An 18,170-nucleotide genomic window follows, 5' to 3' on the forward strand; every position below is an offset into this window, starting at 1 on the left:
TATGCTTATGAATATGCTGTCATATGCTACGTGTATATGTAGTATATGTACTTGCACACATACCTCCATACATATAATATATATACGAATATATAATATACATATATATACTCGTACATATAATTATATAATATACGTATATATACATATATATTCATTTACTGTATATGCTACGGTATACATACAACAAGCAGATATGCACCCAAAGTGTAAAGCTATATTTTCCTATCCTGAACAACTCACAAGACTGTATATTATACATATTTCTTATTTTCGTACTTTTTAGAAAAAGGTCCCGTCAGGCTGGTTAAGTGTAAAGTTAATAAAGTAATCTTGCGTTGAATTATACATAGTTTAACAGCTGCCAAGTGATAATTACGTTGCATTATATATAGGCTATCAGTTGCCAAATCGAAAACAGAGCATGAGTAATGGAACCCAAGTACTTTAATACATTACAAGTAATGATGCAAGACAAGTAAGTTTAGTATTTAGCAACAAGTTTTCTTTTGCAGAGACAAATCAAACTGAGCTTCAAGTCTTATTTATGAGAATAATTGGACAAATCCTGAGACTAACTCATGAGGCTCCAAAAGTGATATAATATATTGATTTAATATTAACAACCATGCCATGCTAGTAAATAAAAAGAAAAGACTCAAACGTTCTTACTTAAATCATACATAGCTATGCAAGACCAATCTGCAGGCGAGAGACGTTTTTATCTGACTCTTCAGAACTTGAGCGATGAAATAAAAAAAAAGGAAAATGTGGAATGGACTAATACACACAAATTCAAGCATGCTGGTCCTCTGAACAGGTGCCAAAAAGTTCTTTTCGTTCTTGCAATCAGTGAAGAAAAAAATAATAATTCGTAGCAGTTTGGTGTGCTTTCTGGTCTATGTAAAAAAAAAATAATAAAAACAGAATAAAACTCATTGGCGTCTGTTACCTCCCCAAATTACACAGGATACAAAGCGTACATACAAGTGAGACAACACAAAAACAGAATTCGAGAGAAAAAAATAATAATTAAGTAACGAGGATTGCCACTGAAATACCATGTTGAACAAAACATCTCGGTAAAATAAAAAAAATATATAAAATAACGTACGTTATGAGTTTTTAAAAAGAAATATATGAGAGATCTGAACAATGTATATACAGTACAATCTTCTTCAAGTGTGACATCATATCAGAAGAAAGACAGCAACGAGTGATTTAGTAAAAGGTGATGGTTTCATGGGCTTCTCTTATGCTTGCGAAGCCACAGTGCTTTCATCAAGCATGGCCTCCTACCTAAGCATATAAACCCACCGTTTACTAAGAGGCTGACGGTGTACTGATCCGCGCCCTTATCGTTCTCCACATTGAGGTGGTAGTCGCGGGCGTCGGCTGCGTCTGCTCCCTGGACGCGTAGACGAGCTGCGTAGCAGTCTTCCCTAGAGTCCTGCTGAGAGACAGGTCACAGTCACATATCGTGAAAGTGTATATATATATATATATATATATATATATATATATATATATATATATATATATATATATATATATATATATATATACATACATACATACATACATACATATATATATATATATATATATATATATATATATATATATATATATATATATATATATATATATATATATATATATATATATATATATATATAATATAATTAGCAGTGTTGAGCTATCACGTGTTAAGTACTCTCCATTTACCTCACTGTGATTCTAATCTTGATATTCAAGTTCTTCAAAAAACTGTTGCTACAACTTGGCAATACAGAAAATAGGTGAAATAATAAATGTTAGACTAAATACCTGAAGCAATACAATTATAAGTTATTTCGTGAACGAGTTAATTACACTGAAATTAACCTGGTAAGCAACAACATTCTATGTGAAAATTGGAAAAATACTGAGGCTTAAGTCGACGAAAAAAAAAAGTGTTGTGTTTGCCAGATTAGGGAGGGAAACTTGAGTGATGGCTAAATCACCGTCCTACTAAGCAAATCCTCTCCAGAGGGAGAGGGACAGGTAGTGAAAATAGACCTTGGAGAGAGAGAGAGAGAGAGAGAGAGAGAGAGAGAGAGAGAGAGAGAGAGAGAGAGAGAAACTGGATCTAATAAAACAACCAATTAGCGCTGTACATTAAAACTGTTGACACAAGGGCCGGAGGTTAACTCCAATTACCCAGAAGCCTTTGCTGCAACCCGGTCCCCAATTACTGAGGAAGTCCCACAACTCAGATGAGGCCAAAATACACACACACACACACACTCGGGGACCTCTCTTGCAGGCAAGGAGAAAGGGGGGAACAGTCCGCAATCGGGGAATTTTTATAGCACATTAACCCTCAGCTGCACCGCCAGAAGTGGTCTGGGTGGTCACTCAAAAATCGCATTCATTGCGACAGCACGTCTTTGAGTGAAGAGCGGAGTTCCGACTGGGGCAACTGGATCTGTTTCATTAGTCTTAAGCTGCACATTTTTTAAAATCACACATTATACAGTATTGTCCCGTGGTGTTTAGATGCAAAGCCTACATAAGTTTTGAAAAGCAGTATAATTTCACACTGACACTACAGTTCTTGACAAGAGCCCTTTACTGTACTTTCCACCGAATGTCCTATCACACTTGCGACATCCTTTACAAATCCTACTTTACAATTCCGTCTACAAGTCAAGCATATACCATCTGAGGTCTTACGTCGCAGTATCACTCTGGGCTATTGCAATACTCATTTCATTTTCGTGCAACGTCCTGTAAAAGGCTTACATTGCAAGAGTCTTAAACAGGGCTCTCAAATGGACAAAAATATCTCGAGTCTATTTACGCCTTTTTCTCTAAGGTTGACTTTATCCACTGTGACGTCCTTGAAAACAGTCATTCTTGGAGGTATTCTTCAACAGCTGTAAGAAGTGAGGATAATCCTTCGAAAGCTTTTCTTTGAGGTATGTTTTGAAAATCCTACGAAATGATATCCTTTGACAGTCTTGCATTGGATTTCCTTCATAACTTTCTAACTTTCCTTTGTCCATATTATCGTTTTCTTCTGAAACTAGGTTCAATTTTCTTTAATTTTCTCATTATTTAGCGTACAAAAAGGGACAAACAATAGTAAAAAAAAAAAAGCACCAAATTTTAATATTTTTCCGAGGGAAATTTATTCAAACGTGTCGATGGACATCGCCTCTCAAGGGGAAGCAAGAGAATCCTTCAAAACGTATAAGCATTTGCTTGTAATGCTCTATGATAACGAAGCGAGTCCATGCGGATTCTAAAATAGCCACATATAAAAAAAAATTATGAAGTAAACACAAGAACTATCGATATTGTCCTATGTTATTGGTTCGTCATTTAAAGCGTTAAACATCATCGGTAAAGAATAATAAAGGAGAGAGAGAGAGAAGAGAGAGAGAGAGAGAGAGAGAGAGAGAGAGAGAGAGAGAGAGAGAGAGAGAGAGAGTAAGCGTAATGATCAGTGTTCACATCCAAAACTGTAACAAATAAAAACAGAAGCCACATCTTCCATATGCTGTCTCAGAACAGACTCGCTGACACGGCTTTCGCAAACATTTAAACTTGAGAAAAGTCAGTGTTGAACTTCTAATTTCTTTAGAAGGTCCCACGAAGTATTAAACAAATTAAAGACCAGTCGTGAAATGGAATTCTAAATTATAACAGTAACAGAAGCGAAATTGCATGTCATAAGTCCGCAGACTTTCTTCCACTTTCGTCATCAGCTCTACGAAGAGTAAACATCGTCAAGGCAATTAACGCTCCAAATTCGTTTTTCTAAATGATGCAAACTAAACACAGATGATGGAATAAATGTAATTTCGCTGATAAATTCACCCAATAAATTCAATTTAGTTTTTTTTAACAGGGGACGGGCAGCGAGAGAGAGAGAGAGAGAGAGAGAGAGAGAGAGAGAGAGAGAGAGAGAGAGAGAGAGTGCAGATCATGACATTGCATGAACTGGAAATAAATGATTTTAGTGGACCCTCGCCATGAAAAATGATAAAAGCAGAAATGCGTAACCATAAAAGATAATTCCTGCTATCTGTCCACAATGACAACTCATGCTTTTTCATCTCCATGGTGAAATAGGTAAATATAAACATACACATATCATTGCGTATTTATGTATAATAGCTATCTATCTATATATATATATATATATATATATATAATATATGTATATGTATATATATTCTATACTGTCTATATATACTGTATACATATTACTTTTTGGGCGAGATGATCATTTCGGCTCTAACACCGACCCATAACAGTCGACTGACTATCACATACATCATTCACTACTTAAGACAAAAAAGTCGTAGCAAGTACCCTCGTTAGTGAGTTTCTGTGTCTTAACCACTTAACATTTTGAAAAAAAGGCTTATATTTACAAATACATATATATATAAATGTGTATGTATATATATATATATATATATATATATATATATATATATATATATATATATATATATATATATACATATATACTACTGAGTATTCCGTCGCTTGGGTGTGTCGTATCTTGCATTCACCCACAGTAGGCTTCGAGCTCAGTACCGCCTTCATGCTGAATCATGGATGGTCTCTCTCTGCAGGAAATTTCCACAACTTGACTTGTTTCTAAAATTATATGTATATATATATATATATATATATATATATATATATATATATATATATATATATATATATATATATATATATGAACATATGTTTGTATGTATTTATATATATTCATATGTAAATGTATTTGCATATATATACATATATATGTGTATATACAGTACGTGTATAGATATATATTTATATATATATATATTGATATGTATATACATTTATATATAAATATATAAATACATATTCATATATATATATCTTCTTCTTCTTCTTTTAACGTGTTTTTATTCCCATTTTTGTATGGGGTAAGCACGATGCCTTCTTTTGAAGGACTTTTTGATTTGGCTTTGGGGTAGACCTGTGGTCTCGATCGGCTGCCCTGCCTGACATCGCTTAGACCCCGGTACGTATGGTTCATGTATCATACCCGACCCAACGCCCTTTCTTCCCAGCAGCGAGAAGTTATTGCGCGGGTATGGCGAGAGTTCGAGACGTGTGAGATGTTTTTAGAAGGTGTTGTAGTGGCTTTGTTTTGTGTGTGTATTTAGTCTGTAACATCCATTTGCTTTTAAGCAAACCTATCCGTTGATTACATATATAATCCCGGGATGTCTACACGGATAGCAAAGTGTTCGCCTCTCTGATCAGTCGGCTGCGGGTTTGAACTCGCGCCACAGACCTCTACGAAGTCCGAAGCTGCTGCTGTAACCGACTGAGCCATCAGGGGTCTACATATATATATATATATATATATATATATATATATATATATATATATATATATATATATATATATATATATATATATATATATATATATATATATACGTACACATATAATTTTAGAAGCAAGTCAAGTTGTGGAAATTTCCTACACAGGAGACCATCCATGATTCAGCATGGAGGCGGTACTGAGTTCGAAGCCTACTGAGGGTGAATGCAAGATACGACACACCCAAGCGACGGAATACTCAGTAGTTGTACGTGGGAGTGAAATACAGGGAGGGAATTCGAATGAAAATGACCTCTTGTCGCTCTCCTCAGGGTCACTGGAATGGTTCAGTTTTGGCAAAGCGGAGACTTGGGATGAGTTTAGTTTTTTTTTTTTTTTTGAAAAAGTTCTTGTCTCGGTAAAGTAACTCTGGCGTTATAAAGCAAATAGTGAAAAAAACCAAAGTATTTGGCCCAAAGATGCTATTCTGGATACTAAGATTGTCTTGGATGCCACAGAAAAAGAAGCAGATGTGGACACCAACAGACAAATTGAAAAAAATCCAGGGTAAAAATCCAAAAACTGGCTGAATTCCTTCATTTTTCACGATGAGCGGGACTGTAAGGTAGGTAGCTGAATTCCTTCATTTTCACGAGGAGAGTGACTGTAGGTAGCCCTAACCTATTTCCCAAACAGTACCTAATTTCCTAACTCTCTTCGGGCTTTGGGAAGAGTCCTGCGCCACTTTCTAGGCTGTAAAGAAGCTCCTTGCTGGCACATAAGCATCCAGTTTCTGCCTCAAAATACAGCGGAGACTCTTTACTAATGATGGCTTTGAGCGCGCGCGAATGTATGTTGGCCTGCGTGTGCAAGTCGCCTGACCTCATCATTTATGTAGGTTCACCTGCGGCAGAGGAGGTCCTGTGTGTGTGTGTGTGTGTGTGTGTGTGTGCGGGGAAGGGGTCATCAGGGGGACGGTTCCTACCCTCCTGTAAGGGGAAGGACGAACATGACTAAATGGGAAGGCGTAAGAGGACGGTGGAAGTGCTATAAAGGATAGAGATACTTTAAGCCCTTGTACATGTTTCGCAACAGAGAGAGAGAGAGAGAGAGAGAGAGAGAGAGAGAGAGAGAGAGAGAGAGAGAGAGAGGCACTGGGACGAAGTATAGAGCAACTATTTCACTTGAAATCTAAACGTTGCAGCGGAAGTATATACAAATGACTTCAACAACTGCAGTTAAACGGTCGTTTCTCCTGCAATAAAATTAAGACAAAAGTTTGCAGCAAATGCTTTATAAGTTATATAGAGCAGGGGCGAATATATACCCAACATCATACTGCTTTGTTTTAACTGAGTTTCATTAGCGCTTGCTCGGTTTAAGAACTTATAATAAAGACTAGTTCAGTCATTTACATCGAGGGAGGAAAATAACTAAAATACATAAAAATTTGGGAAAAATTTCTGCCATGTCAACGTGACCTAGATTAGATTACTGCGATTCAAACATCAAACGTTCTAAATCAAAATAAAAAACCTGGAAAAAATTAAAACACGAGCAGATTTCTCTCTCCTTTCCTTGCCTGAAAAATGTTTAATAATTAGTGTCGGCTGGACATGGAAACTATTTAAAAACATTTAAAGCACAACCAAAATGACATCCTGATGAATGTGGAACTTTCCAACGGGGATGAGTCACTTGAGCGTAATAATTGTACTCCACCCATTTCCTCTTGCCCCAGAGACCTTTCCCACAACGAGTGCATATTTACTCCCCGCGAGGGGGCGATTTACGCTTAGCTTCTAAGGGAATTCGCCATATTTGGGCAATATTCACTACCAGAGGCAGGGAAGTTTCCTCTGAAGTTTCCCTGAAATTTCCTCAGAACAGAATAGAATAGAAATGGAATTTAGGCCAGAGGCCAAGCGCTGGCACCTATGAGGTCATTCAGCGCTGAAAGGGAAACTGACAGTAAGAGGGTTTGAAAAGTTTAAATGGAGGAAAATCTTGCAGTTGCACAATGAAACAATTGTTTGAGAGGTGAAAAGTCAGATGGAAGAGAATATGGACGAAGGTATGAGTAAATGGAATGAAAGAGGATGCAGATATAGGCCGCAAGGACGCTTCAAAGACCCCAAAGTAATGCCTACAGTGCACCACGTGAGGTACACTGACGTCACTACCCCCCCTTAAGGGAAAAATTTCCTCAGAAGCAGGGAAATTTTTCCTGCAGGAAAATTTTTTCAGAGGGTAATTCTCTCCAGAAGCAGGGAAATTTCCCAAAAAGCAATGAAATTTCCCCGGAAGCAGGGAAATCGTTTGCATTTACGTGAAAAAGGAAAGTTTTCCTGATGTCTCGTGTTTCTGAGAGCACTTCAAACCAAGTATTGTGGTAACACTTACCTGCTGCAGTTTCCTTCCCCTCACACGCCTGATCTAATCAGAAGCCTCATCACGTACAGAAAACTCCATTTACTTCAGAGCAAAAAAATTAAGTAATCCTCTAAAACTATGTCAGGAAGAGACTATAAATCTTCATGAAAATATCTGATTACAAACGACGATGCGCCCTGTTGTTGGGGGGGGGGGAAGGGCGGAGGAGTGGGGTGGATTGAAGGAGGCTGGGATTAGTGGGTGGGGGAGTGGAGTCAGAGCCATTACTCGTTCCAAAATACTTTACGCGAAAATATTTACGTTGGAAGGAATTATATTGACATATTATACAATAAATCCAAGCGGGTTAACCTTTGAGATGGCCAAGTTACTCACTTTTATTTATGGCCGAGCATTAATAACAGCGGGCCTTTCTGAAAACAGGCATCGCCCTGGTAAAGAATATGGATTTATATCGATATTTCACGGTGAAACGAGAATTTTATATCGCCTGTGCAGAGAGTGAAAGAGAGATAGATGAATAATTTTCATCATAGTGTTGCCTAAAGTGAGACACTTAGCACGCTATATGGTTTAAGATATATATATATATATATAATATATATATATATACAGTATATATATATATATATATATATATATATATATATATATATATATATATATATATATATATATATATATATATATATATTGTGTGTGTGTGTGTGTGTGTGTGTATAATACATATATATATATATATATTATATATATATATATATATATATATATATATATATATATATATATATATATATATATATATATATATATATATATACATATACATATTAGTCAGCAGGAAAAGGGGTCCCTATTCCCCCTTACTTCTCGCACTCCTCCTTATCCTAATTCACCCTCCCCTTCCCCAATCGCCAGCCCCATAGACACCACTCGAGAGCAATGAAAGCGTCAATAACTTCCTTTCAAAGGGCAAGGGGCGAGGAGAGAGGGGAGGGAGATATCAAATATTGCAACCTCTCGCTGCTGTACTTGCAAGGTGCGCCGATTAACAATGCATTTAATTGTCGATTGATAAGTGGCAGCGCCCGTCCGTTCGTCCGTCCCCTTTTCTATAATGGAAACGGCTCGCGTTTCCTCATGTTAATGCGAGAGAGAGAGAGAGAGAGAGAGAGAGAGAGAGAGAGAGAGAGAGAGAGAGAGAGAGAGATTAGATCCGTCACGGGCGAGAAGAAAAGGGGATTCCGGATCGAGTCCCTCGATGCATACGGGATCAGAACGGGTTCTACACCGGAGGGCGAATGCTAATCGTCAGGTGCGGTGCAGCGCTGCTGCAGGGATTGACAGGGGGGGAATACTGGAGCTGCTGGCGAGTACTGATTTCAGGAGGGAAATGCCCTTTCCCGGTCTCCAAAATCAGAAAGTTCAGTTTGTCCATGCGTGGCGCGGAAATCCTCGACGTGGATGCGTCATCAACTAGATGGCTATTCTGCTTATCAATAAATAAGCGTATGCGTAACGAAGCAGAACCAGCACTATATATATACATACATATACATATATATATATAATTTATATATATATATATATAAATATACACACACATATATATATATATGTGTGTGTGTGTGTGTTTGCGCATGCACGCAAGTGCGTGTGTAGTAGATTACAAAGTGTCATCTGAGTCGCGAGCAGAGAGAGAGAGAGAGAGAGAGAGAGAGAGAGAGAGAGAGAGAGAGAGAGAGAGAGAGAAAAATGAATATCCGCAAAATGTAAGACACTTGAAAAATACACTAATTATTTTTTCAACCTCATCTGAAAAGTTAACATCATAATGCGATTTCAGATATACCAATACAAATAATATAATTATTAAAATGCATTTTTTGATATTCCATCTGTCCCTCGCCAATATTAAAACTGAATACTCACCCTTCAAAGTACGCTTGGCAGGTCAAATGCAATTTGCCCTCTTGTACGAATTAATGATAAACTCCCCATACCACATGCAAGTCAATGTAGGCTTTCAGTAAAGGGAGAACTGACTCTGATTGAAGAAAAAAACTGAGATATTCCTGTTTCCAGTGGATTAGCAACCCTTTCAGAAATCTTTAATTAGAAAGCTTATGGCCAAAGGTCATTTAAGAGAGAGAGAGAGAGAGAGAGAGAGAGAGAGAGAGAGAGAGAGAGAGAGAGAGAGAGAATTTCAAGTTTGGCTTCAAAGACACCTTCCATCAGATAGAACCAGGGACGAATCTACATCTTTTACGGAGTCAGTGGTCGCGCCCTTGCGACACTCAAGCCCTTTTCCAGTATCATGCCAGAAACGAGGCCTATTTACTTCCAGGAAGTACCAACGCTACCAGGACAATATTCCCCATCTCTCTTTATAACCCAAAGAAGAATACCCGCCATGCTAGTCTCACGAGATGCAAGGTACCTGTGCTAGGTTCTCGGCGACGTATCTGCCCTGGCCGTTGCCCGCCTCCAGACGGAGTGAGCCCCACTCCCAGGTGGTGCGAGAGGGCTGGGGGTCTGAGCAGAACACCACCTGGATCACGGCGTCCTCTCCCTTGGCTACTTGGACGTTCCTGTTGACGGTGTAGCGGAGGACGTGGGGAGCTCCTGAGGGGGAGAAAAGAAAAAAGAAGGAACTGTTATCATTTTGGCTAAAATCGAAGGTTTCACGGAACTGTTGTCAAGACTTGAAGATTTACATTTTAAATAATAATATAGTTTGCTATATAATTGTGGATTCTTATTACACAATACTGAAACTAACAAGAAAAAAAAAAAATAACACGTAGTTCAGTGGGAAACCGATCTCTGTATAGCACTTCGCTCTCCCTTGTTAGAAATGATAAGAGGGGTAAGGAGGCGAACGTGAGGGAAGATTTTGAAAGGATCAAAAAGGGACCGAGGGAAGCACTGGGGGGGAACTTTCAGTCCTGAGGAGTAACTGAATTAGTGGAATGAACTTTAAAGAGTAAATGGAATGACATCTCATTCTAGATAATTATCTACACTTATGACAGCTACCTACACTAATGATCAATTAATTTGCCATGTCACTTTTATGCTCACATTTTCAAGCCGCAGACCATTTAAAAAGCATGTTGAATAATTAAATAAGCACCTCATAATCACACCTCATTACTATGTCCTACATAAAACGAGGCCAGGAATGGATATGTGTCACTCACTGTAGTACCCAAGAGAGGTAGGCTGTTGGATGCTGGCTGTATTTTCCTTCTGACCACAGCCAGGAGATTTCCTCTTCTATTCTAAGCCAATTTTCTAATATTCTAAGTGAGAGGAATCCTCGATTTGAATATCTTCAAGAATTGCGACAAGTCAAATTTTCCGTATTGACTTCATTAGCAAACAGGATCATTTTGTAAATGAAAAAATGACTCTCTCTCTCTCTCTTTTCTCTCTCTCTCTCTCTCTCTATATATATATATATATAAATATATATATATATATATATATATATATATATATATATATATATATATATATATATATATATATATATATATATATATATATATATATATATATATATATATATATATATATATATATATATATATATATACAAAGCTAATTTGCAAGAGTGAAACCTGAGCACAGAAGTACTATCGACCATTCCTTTAAAATTACACAGTCCCCAGTCTCTCCGTCTCTGTCTCTGTCTCTCTCTCTCTATTGACCTTATCTCAGAATGACGCAAGGGAAGCAATAACTCATGTGACCTCTTGTAACCTAAAGTGGCCCTCGTTGCTAAAGGGGAAGGGGAAGGGGCAGGGGTAGGGGAAGGAATAGGGGTAGGAACGACACAAGAAGTTGGGTGGGGGCGGGGGGGGGTGAGAGTGGTGAAGAACACTTCACCCTTCGTCAATGAAACTTTGTCTCTGACCTTCCAACGAAGACACACAGAACACCTTCGCGACCACCGCACGCCATTTCCTTAGAGGAAGCTAGTGTGTTTCTTTGTGTGTGTGTGTGTGTGTGTGTGTGTGTGTGAGAGAGAGAGAGAGAGAGAGAGAGAGAGAGAGAGAGAGAGAGAGAGAGAAACTCGGTCTGTCACTATCAAAGTCTATCCTACCCGACTGACTGTTTGTTTTAGACTTTTATTCTAGACAGTTTCTCTCGGGGTGAAATGACTTTTGAATGACATTTGGAAGAGAAGAATCCCAGTTTTCTTTCTCTTGATACTTTTGTCTGTGTTTCGTGAGGCGAAGTTGCTGTGGACGCCATTTGCGGGTAGAGAATTACAATGAATTTACTTAATTTCCATTTTATTTTACGGATGGGATGAGCAGAGCCAGTTGCCAAGCTGAGATAAAGGGATTCTCCATTGTAACAGCAAGGTGGGGGTGAGGGGGGAGGAGGAAAAGGAGTGAAACAGAGTTGTGGGGCAGCCCTAATTGCCATTTCAGCAGTTCTAAACACCTTTGCTTTATTCCATTATTTCCCAAGGTTTCTTTTCGTCAGTATGGAGGAAACTCAAAGGAAGCTACGAACTTCAACATGCTTTATAAATTTTCAGTAATAAGAACACTGGCGACAACGGTGATGAGAGCAATAAATAATAATGAAAGTTATGTCATCATCATTAATGGGTACCATGAAAATATCAACGACAACATTCAAGACTATTCGTACACCATCAGTTATGATGGTGATAGTGAAGAACTACACTGTATGCAGCTCGAAATTTGCATCTGTTTCAAAGCGAGTCAAAGACCACACCGATTTGCTCCTCAGTTTTATTTCTTAAAAAAAAAAAATACCTAAAGAGCAATTTGATAATATTTTCCCTCGGCATCAAAGAACGGAAATCAGACGAACGGGAAGTTGAATTCGCCACTTAATATCTCGGCCTGACAACCCACGCCCAGATACCATCATTAGCAAGAAATGGCGAAATTAGTATCTCGCGTCAACTGATGAATTAATTTCCAAACTCACTCTCTCTCTCTCTCGACTTTATTTTTGTCTCGCACATCCCAGGAGGACCGCCGGGCCAGAATTGCCGTCGATAGGCAGTTATTCTTGGGCTTTTACCGTCAGCAGGTAAATTAAGTGTTATTATGTCCAAAGTTATCGTCAGTAGTTATCATTATACATCCATTTGCACGTTATCAATTGTAATTATGAGTACATTACTGCAATGATCTCTCTCTCTCTCCCTCTCTCTCTCGGCCTTGCATTATCGAAAAGGGAAGTTTTTTATTATCTAACTTCACGAAATTACAGGGCATTATAAGGTTGCGGGCCACCGGATGACGGAACAGGGAAAGGGAAAGAGAAATAATGCCCAATTCCCGAGATGTCAACACCAAAACAGCGGAAATTTGTTTGCACATTGACACAGTCAACATGAGGATTGCAAAGAGGCTTTTGCAATGCGATTGAATTCGGAATATTGCCTCCGTTTGCGTTCGTCAGAACTGTCAGACGTATATATACATCTCTCTGGAATATCTTGGGGGGTTCATGGCAGAAATGCAACTTCTGTTCATTGATTTTTAATGCAATTATAATATTGTAAATGACTATGGTGTTTTATCTACTTGCCTTCTTGGTGAGGTAAACCCCTGACGACTTTATTTTTAATATTTTCTTTTGAAAATAATCCGTTACTAACAAGGATAATGACAGGGACAGCAGGAAAAGTAAATTATCACAGTTTCAGGGCTCAATCTGCTATGTAAAATCATTGCCATTTTCACGACACATGGAATCATCAAGATAGTAACCAATTTGCTTTCTCTCTCTCTCTCTCTCTCTCTCTCTCTAAAGAGCCCATCAGCAGTTTCAATGACCGTAGTGCCATATCTAGTGTTCGGTGTCACCTAGCTAATGATTTCCCGAAGGTGCACTAGCGGTATCAGGTGACACTCGAAATTCTGATACTAGGATGACATGAAAGTACCCAAGTGAGTAGTTTGGAGGCCGAAAGTACTCCATGATATCAAATTCTTTTCTCTAAAAATCATGTTCAGTTTTAAACGAATCAGATCTGCTTTCATCGGATAATATTTTTTCCCCTGAAATTCTCACGCATATATATTTTTAAAAGATTTTCCCATTTTCTATCTTGAATAAGATATCATTCACTGTCGAGGATAATTAATTTTTCATGGAATTGTCTGCTGCTGAAGCTAAAAACATTTATTTTCGAGTGCATGTAATATTCTCTTCCTGAAATTATTTGCCTATGTTCGCATTTAACGCAATGCAGGCTTATCAAAAAAATTTTTTTCATTAAATTTTACTCAAATATGCTTGTTTTTCATTAGTTTCTGATTATGAAGATTTTGGTTGTAGTCTGTTTAACTATAAAAATTTATATATATACATATTTATATGTATATATGTATGTATATACATATATCTATCTATCTACATATATATATATGTATATATATAGATAGATAGATAGATAGAAAGATATATTTCAGGTATTATAATACTTAAATGGAATGGTCATTAGTAATATCTAAGTTGCTGTCTCTACTTACAAACTCTTTATAATATATATTACTTTAAAAAACCCTTAAGTTCCGGGAAAATTATCTTGCAAAACAATCAGTTTATTTCAAGGTCTGATCACTCATCGTATTACAACGCAAAGTGATGTTCGTTAAAAAAAAAAAACTCTCAATGCAAGGATGTAAACCCCTATTTGAAAAAAAAAAAAAAAAAACTTTTCTAAAAAGACAGACTATAGACGTTTCTCAAATGGCAGTCGCCCTCGGAAACCAGTGGAGTTATGTTCACCATCATTTCTGGTGGCTCCGGGCGGCCTTATCTCTCATCGGAATGCCATTCATAATCCCAATTCTCGCTCTTTTGGTCGTGAAAAATGCCCAACTCGCTTTCGTCGCCAGCCCACATGATGACCCTTTAGCGTCTCCATTTTTCTGTTATTTCTCGGTAATGCACTCTTTCATTTCACTTCCGCCTCCGTGGAAAGATTCGGCCATTGTAAAACGATTGTGTGGGTGGTCAAATGAGGACTGATGATGTGTTGGGGGGCGAGGGAGGAGGACTGCGGGGTAGGGGGCTGGTGTGCCACCCCCCTAGTCGGGGCCTAAAAGAAAAAGAGAGAAATGGAGACGAAGGGACGTTTCAAATCACCCTCCCTTTCCTCCCCTCCACTTTAGGTTAAGGTTCGAACATTAGTTCGAGTAGCACAATTGTCGACTGGTTGAATTACAAGTCTAGTGACTGAGTATGGACTGTATCGGCCAATCAAACAAGAGGCATTTCACAGGAGCAGTCTCTCTATCTCTCTTCTTTCGTCACAGCCACGAACCTGGTTAAGTCCCCAGGCCTCTATTAAATGAACACGAAAAAAAAAAAAAAAAAAAAAAGGTGAGACGGGTGCGCGTCCAAGGGTCGCTATCAGAAGAAGAAGAAGAGGAGGAGGAGGAGGAAGAAGCAAGCCCGAACAATGGCTGTAAGGCGAGCTGGCGGTGCGGGCGCTTGCCGATGACTCTGATTGCTCACACAATCGCCTCGCGCCATAAATTTCGGGAACGCAGGGGGCTGCCACCCCCGCTCCCCACCCGGGCACCTCCCCATCCTCGTTCTCTTAAATCATCGCCAATTAATCTCTTAATCCAATCTCCTCCTCACTTAAACCCCCACAGCCAGGAATCATTAGAGGATTATTTGTTTCATTATCGAGAGATGAAGCCAGGAGGGGAAATATGACCACAAAGGGAATGGAGCCAAAATAGCCTTGGCGAGCTCTCTTTTGTGGGATGGCAGTAGCAATGCGGTTGCTTTGAAGAAGGGGGATTTCTCAGATGGAGCCAAGGCTGATGGCCTTTGAATCTGAGATATCCAGTACCTAAACCTGCGGAACACCTAACGCTAACGTTAAAAAGATAATAATTAAACGACTATCAAAAATGAGCTCGCGATACGAAAATGTTAAAGATACCAACGAACCTCTGACATGGAATTTACGACAAAATATTTAACGAGACGGGACTTAGAGTACCGTTTTGACTCCTCAAACAGATATGAGTAACTCGTTACCACTTGAGGAAACCTAGCTCATTAATTACCACATTAAATCAAGCATTTCTGTGCAACATCTTCTCATACTGGGTGTTCTCACAACAGCACTGAATAATAATAATAATAATAATAATAATAATAATAATAATAATAATAATAATAATAATAACTCCCTTACAGCCTTTAGTAATGAATTTAAATTTAAAAGAGAAGAGACCCCCTCTTCATACAATCGCCATATTTTCTCTGTTTTTTAGATCTAAAAAGGTGTACACACGTGCAAACTGAAATATGAATAAAGGTTGTACAGAGGGAAATGACATATCGCGTTCTCAATCAGATGATAAATAAGCGAGTGAGTAAGCGAATGGGAAATTCTCTCTCTCTCTCTCTCTCTCTCTCTCTCTCTCTCTCTCTCTCTCTCTCTCTCTCTCTCTCTCTCTCTCTCTCCATTCTCCTTATTTCCACGTATTTTGAATTACAGCATTGGGTTTCAATAACATAGACCTTTGCATTTCAAAAAAAAGTTTTAATACAATCCAAAACCATCCGGACATGAAAGAAAATCTACTGGTTCGGCATTCATCTGGTGGCGCATTGTAACCGGTGTGGAATAAAGCCAGTTGCCAAGCCAACGCGGGGAAAAATGTGTTCAGTGTAAAAGAGTTCTGACTAACTGTCCATAGTTAATACGGTAACATCAGTATTTCAGCAGAAGTTACAGCAACAGTTCGCTTGATCTCCAAAAGCAATGATTTGCTTAAATTGCTGTAATAACGCTTAAAAGGTTTTGTATCTATTGCTTGCACACGTATCTTTTTCAGCGGTAAAAAAAATAAATTTAAAAGGTTGCTTGTCGAAAATGCAAATACTGTAGGCATATACAGCACAGTCAGATATACAAATCATATAATGCTCATAAACTGGCGAATGTAAAAAACTACTGAAATATTGGTGAAATAATACAATAAATTATCAAAGAATGAAAACATAATGAAATAAAGATCATATCGATGTTGCTTTGCTTATCAAAAAGTAGAAACTTTGGGAAATGTTCTCACACAAACGTTTTATAATAAGCATTAGATTCCTTCGCCTTTTCCGTTTCGTAAATATTCAATATTCAACCCCTATCAATGTTTCTTTATTCAGTTTGCTGAATTTCTCAATCAATGTCTTACCAGACATCTTCTCCAGTATAATTCATGATAATTCTATAATTCTTGCACTCTTCCTCGTTTTTATACATTTATTCCTAACACCAATTCCTTTGGTACCTTTCCCTCTTATAGATATACCTTCTACCCTTGGTCAGCCACTCATCATGCAATTGCCACCATTCTGCAACACTTCACTTATAATCCAGATAACTCCTGGTGTTTTTCCATTCTTCAAGCCCCTAGTTGCTTACCTTACGTTTGTAAAAGTTATCGCCACAAGCATTTCCAAATTTAAACAAACCACTTCTATTAATCTAACATTGCGATCCTCTAATCTTCTATCGTCCTCACTCAGCAACCCTTCAAAGTAATCCTTTCACTGACACAAGACCTCTTTTCTTTATACTGCATCTCTCTATTTGCAACTTTCATTTTAAGATGCACGTGTTTATGAATCTTTCTCTTGCATTCACTTCCATAAAAAACAACTTGGTTTTCTCTTGCGTCACATTTTCCACTTTCACTCTCGTTTTGACTCCCATTTTCCCCTTGCATGCCTGTGCATGATATCTTCTACCATTCACCTACATAAAAAAACAATGGCCTATCTCCCTACACAAAGCCAAGCATTTTATCATTACATTTCTGTTTTTATTTCCTTTTTATAAGTGTTATACCTGCAAACACTCCTTGCTGACTCAGTGACCCATATTTCGAATTTTGCAGAATTTTCATAAACTTTGTATATTTCAACAGATTTTTATCCAACCGTCCTCTCATAAGTTTCTCTCAAGTTTTTCTTATCAAGCTCTACTGTCTACATAACATTTGTTGATACATCCTGAAATCCTAGACTACGCCTCCAGCCACTTACTGTAACAAATATTTTCAGCAGTATTTTCTTTCAAAAGTAGATTATGAATCTTTTCTGATTCCCTTAGAATTCATTTTCACATTACTCACTCCATTTTCATTCATTCCAGGCACTCCATACCCACTGACTTTACCATCTCTTTACCTAAATTTTATGATTACATTCAAATCACCCAGCACAGTAACTCTTTCTCATTCTCCAAGCCAGGTATAATCTCAAACTCCGAGAAACTTTCTTTTTCACTCACATTTTAATATATATATATATATATATATATATATATATATATATATATATACATATATATACATACTGTAAATATATATATATC

General features: G+C 37.8%; 1 protein-coding gene across 4 annotated transcripts in view; it reads right to left on the reverse strand.

The window, feature by feature from the left end:
• The window catches only part of LOC136831458 (kin of IRRE-like protein 1), a 407,220-nt gene that overhangs the window by 22,731 nt on the left and 366,319 nt on the right, over positions 1 to 18,170 (reverse strand). For 2 of the 4 annotated variants that reach the window (XM_067091965.1, XM_067091950.1), the window contains exons 9-10: positions 10,203 to 10,387; positions 1,318 to 1,450 (exon numbers count right to left, since the gene is read on the reverse strand). In XM_067091965.1, coding sequence (XP_066948066.1) covers positions 1,318 to 1,450; positions 10,203 to 10,387 — 318 coding nt within the window. Of the gene's footprint in view, positions 1 to 1,317; positions 1,454 to 10,202; positions 10,388 to 18,170 lie in introns of all 4 variants that reach the window. The other 2 variants (XM_067091956.1, XM_067091939.1) reach the window with 1 other exon arrangement.

The sequence above is a fragment of the Macrobrachium rosenbergii genome, chromosome 4, assembly GCF_040412425.1.
Source record: "Macrobrachium rosenbergii isolate ZJJX-2024 chromosome 4, ASM4041242v1, whole genome shotgun sequence".
Taxonomy (NCBI): Eukaryota; Metazoa; Arthropoda; class Malacostraca; order Decapoda; family Palaemonidae; genus Macrobrachium; species Macrobrachium rosenbergii.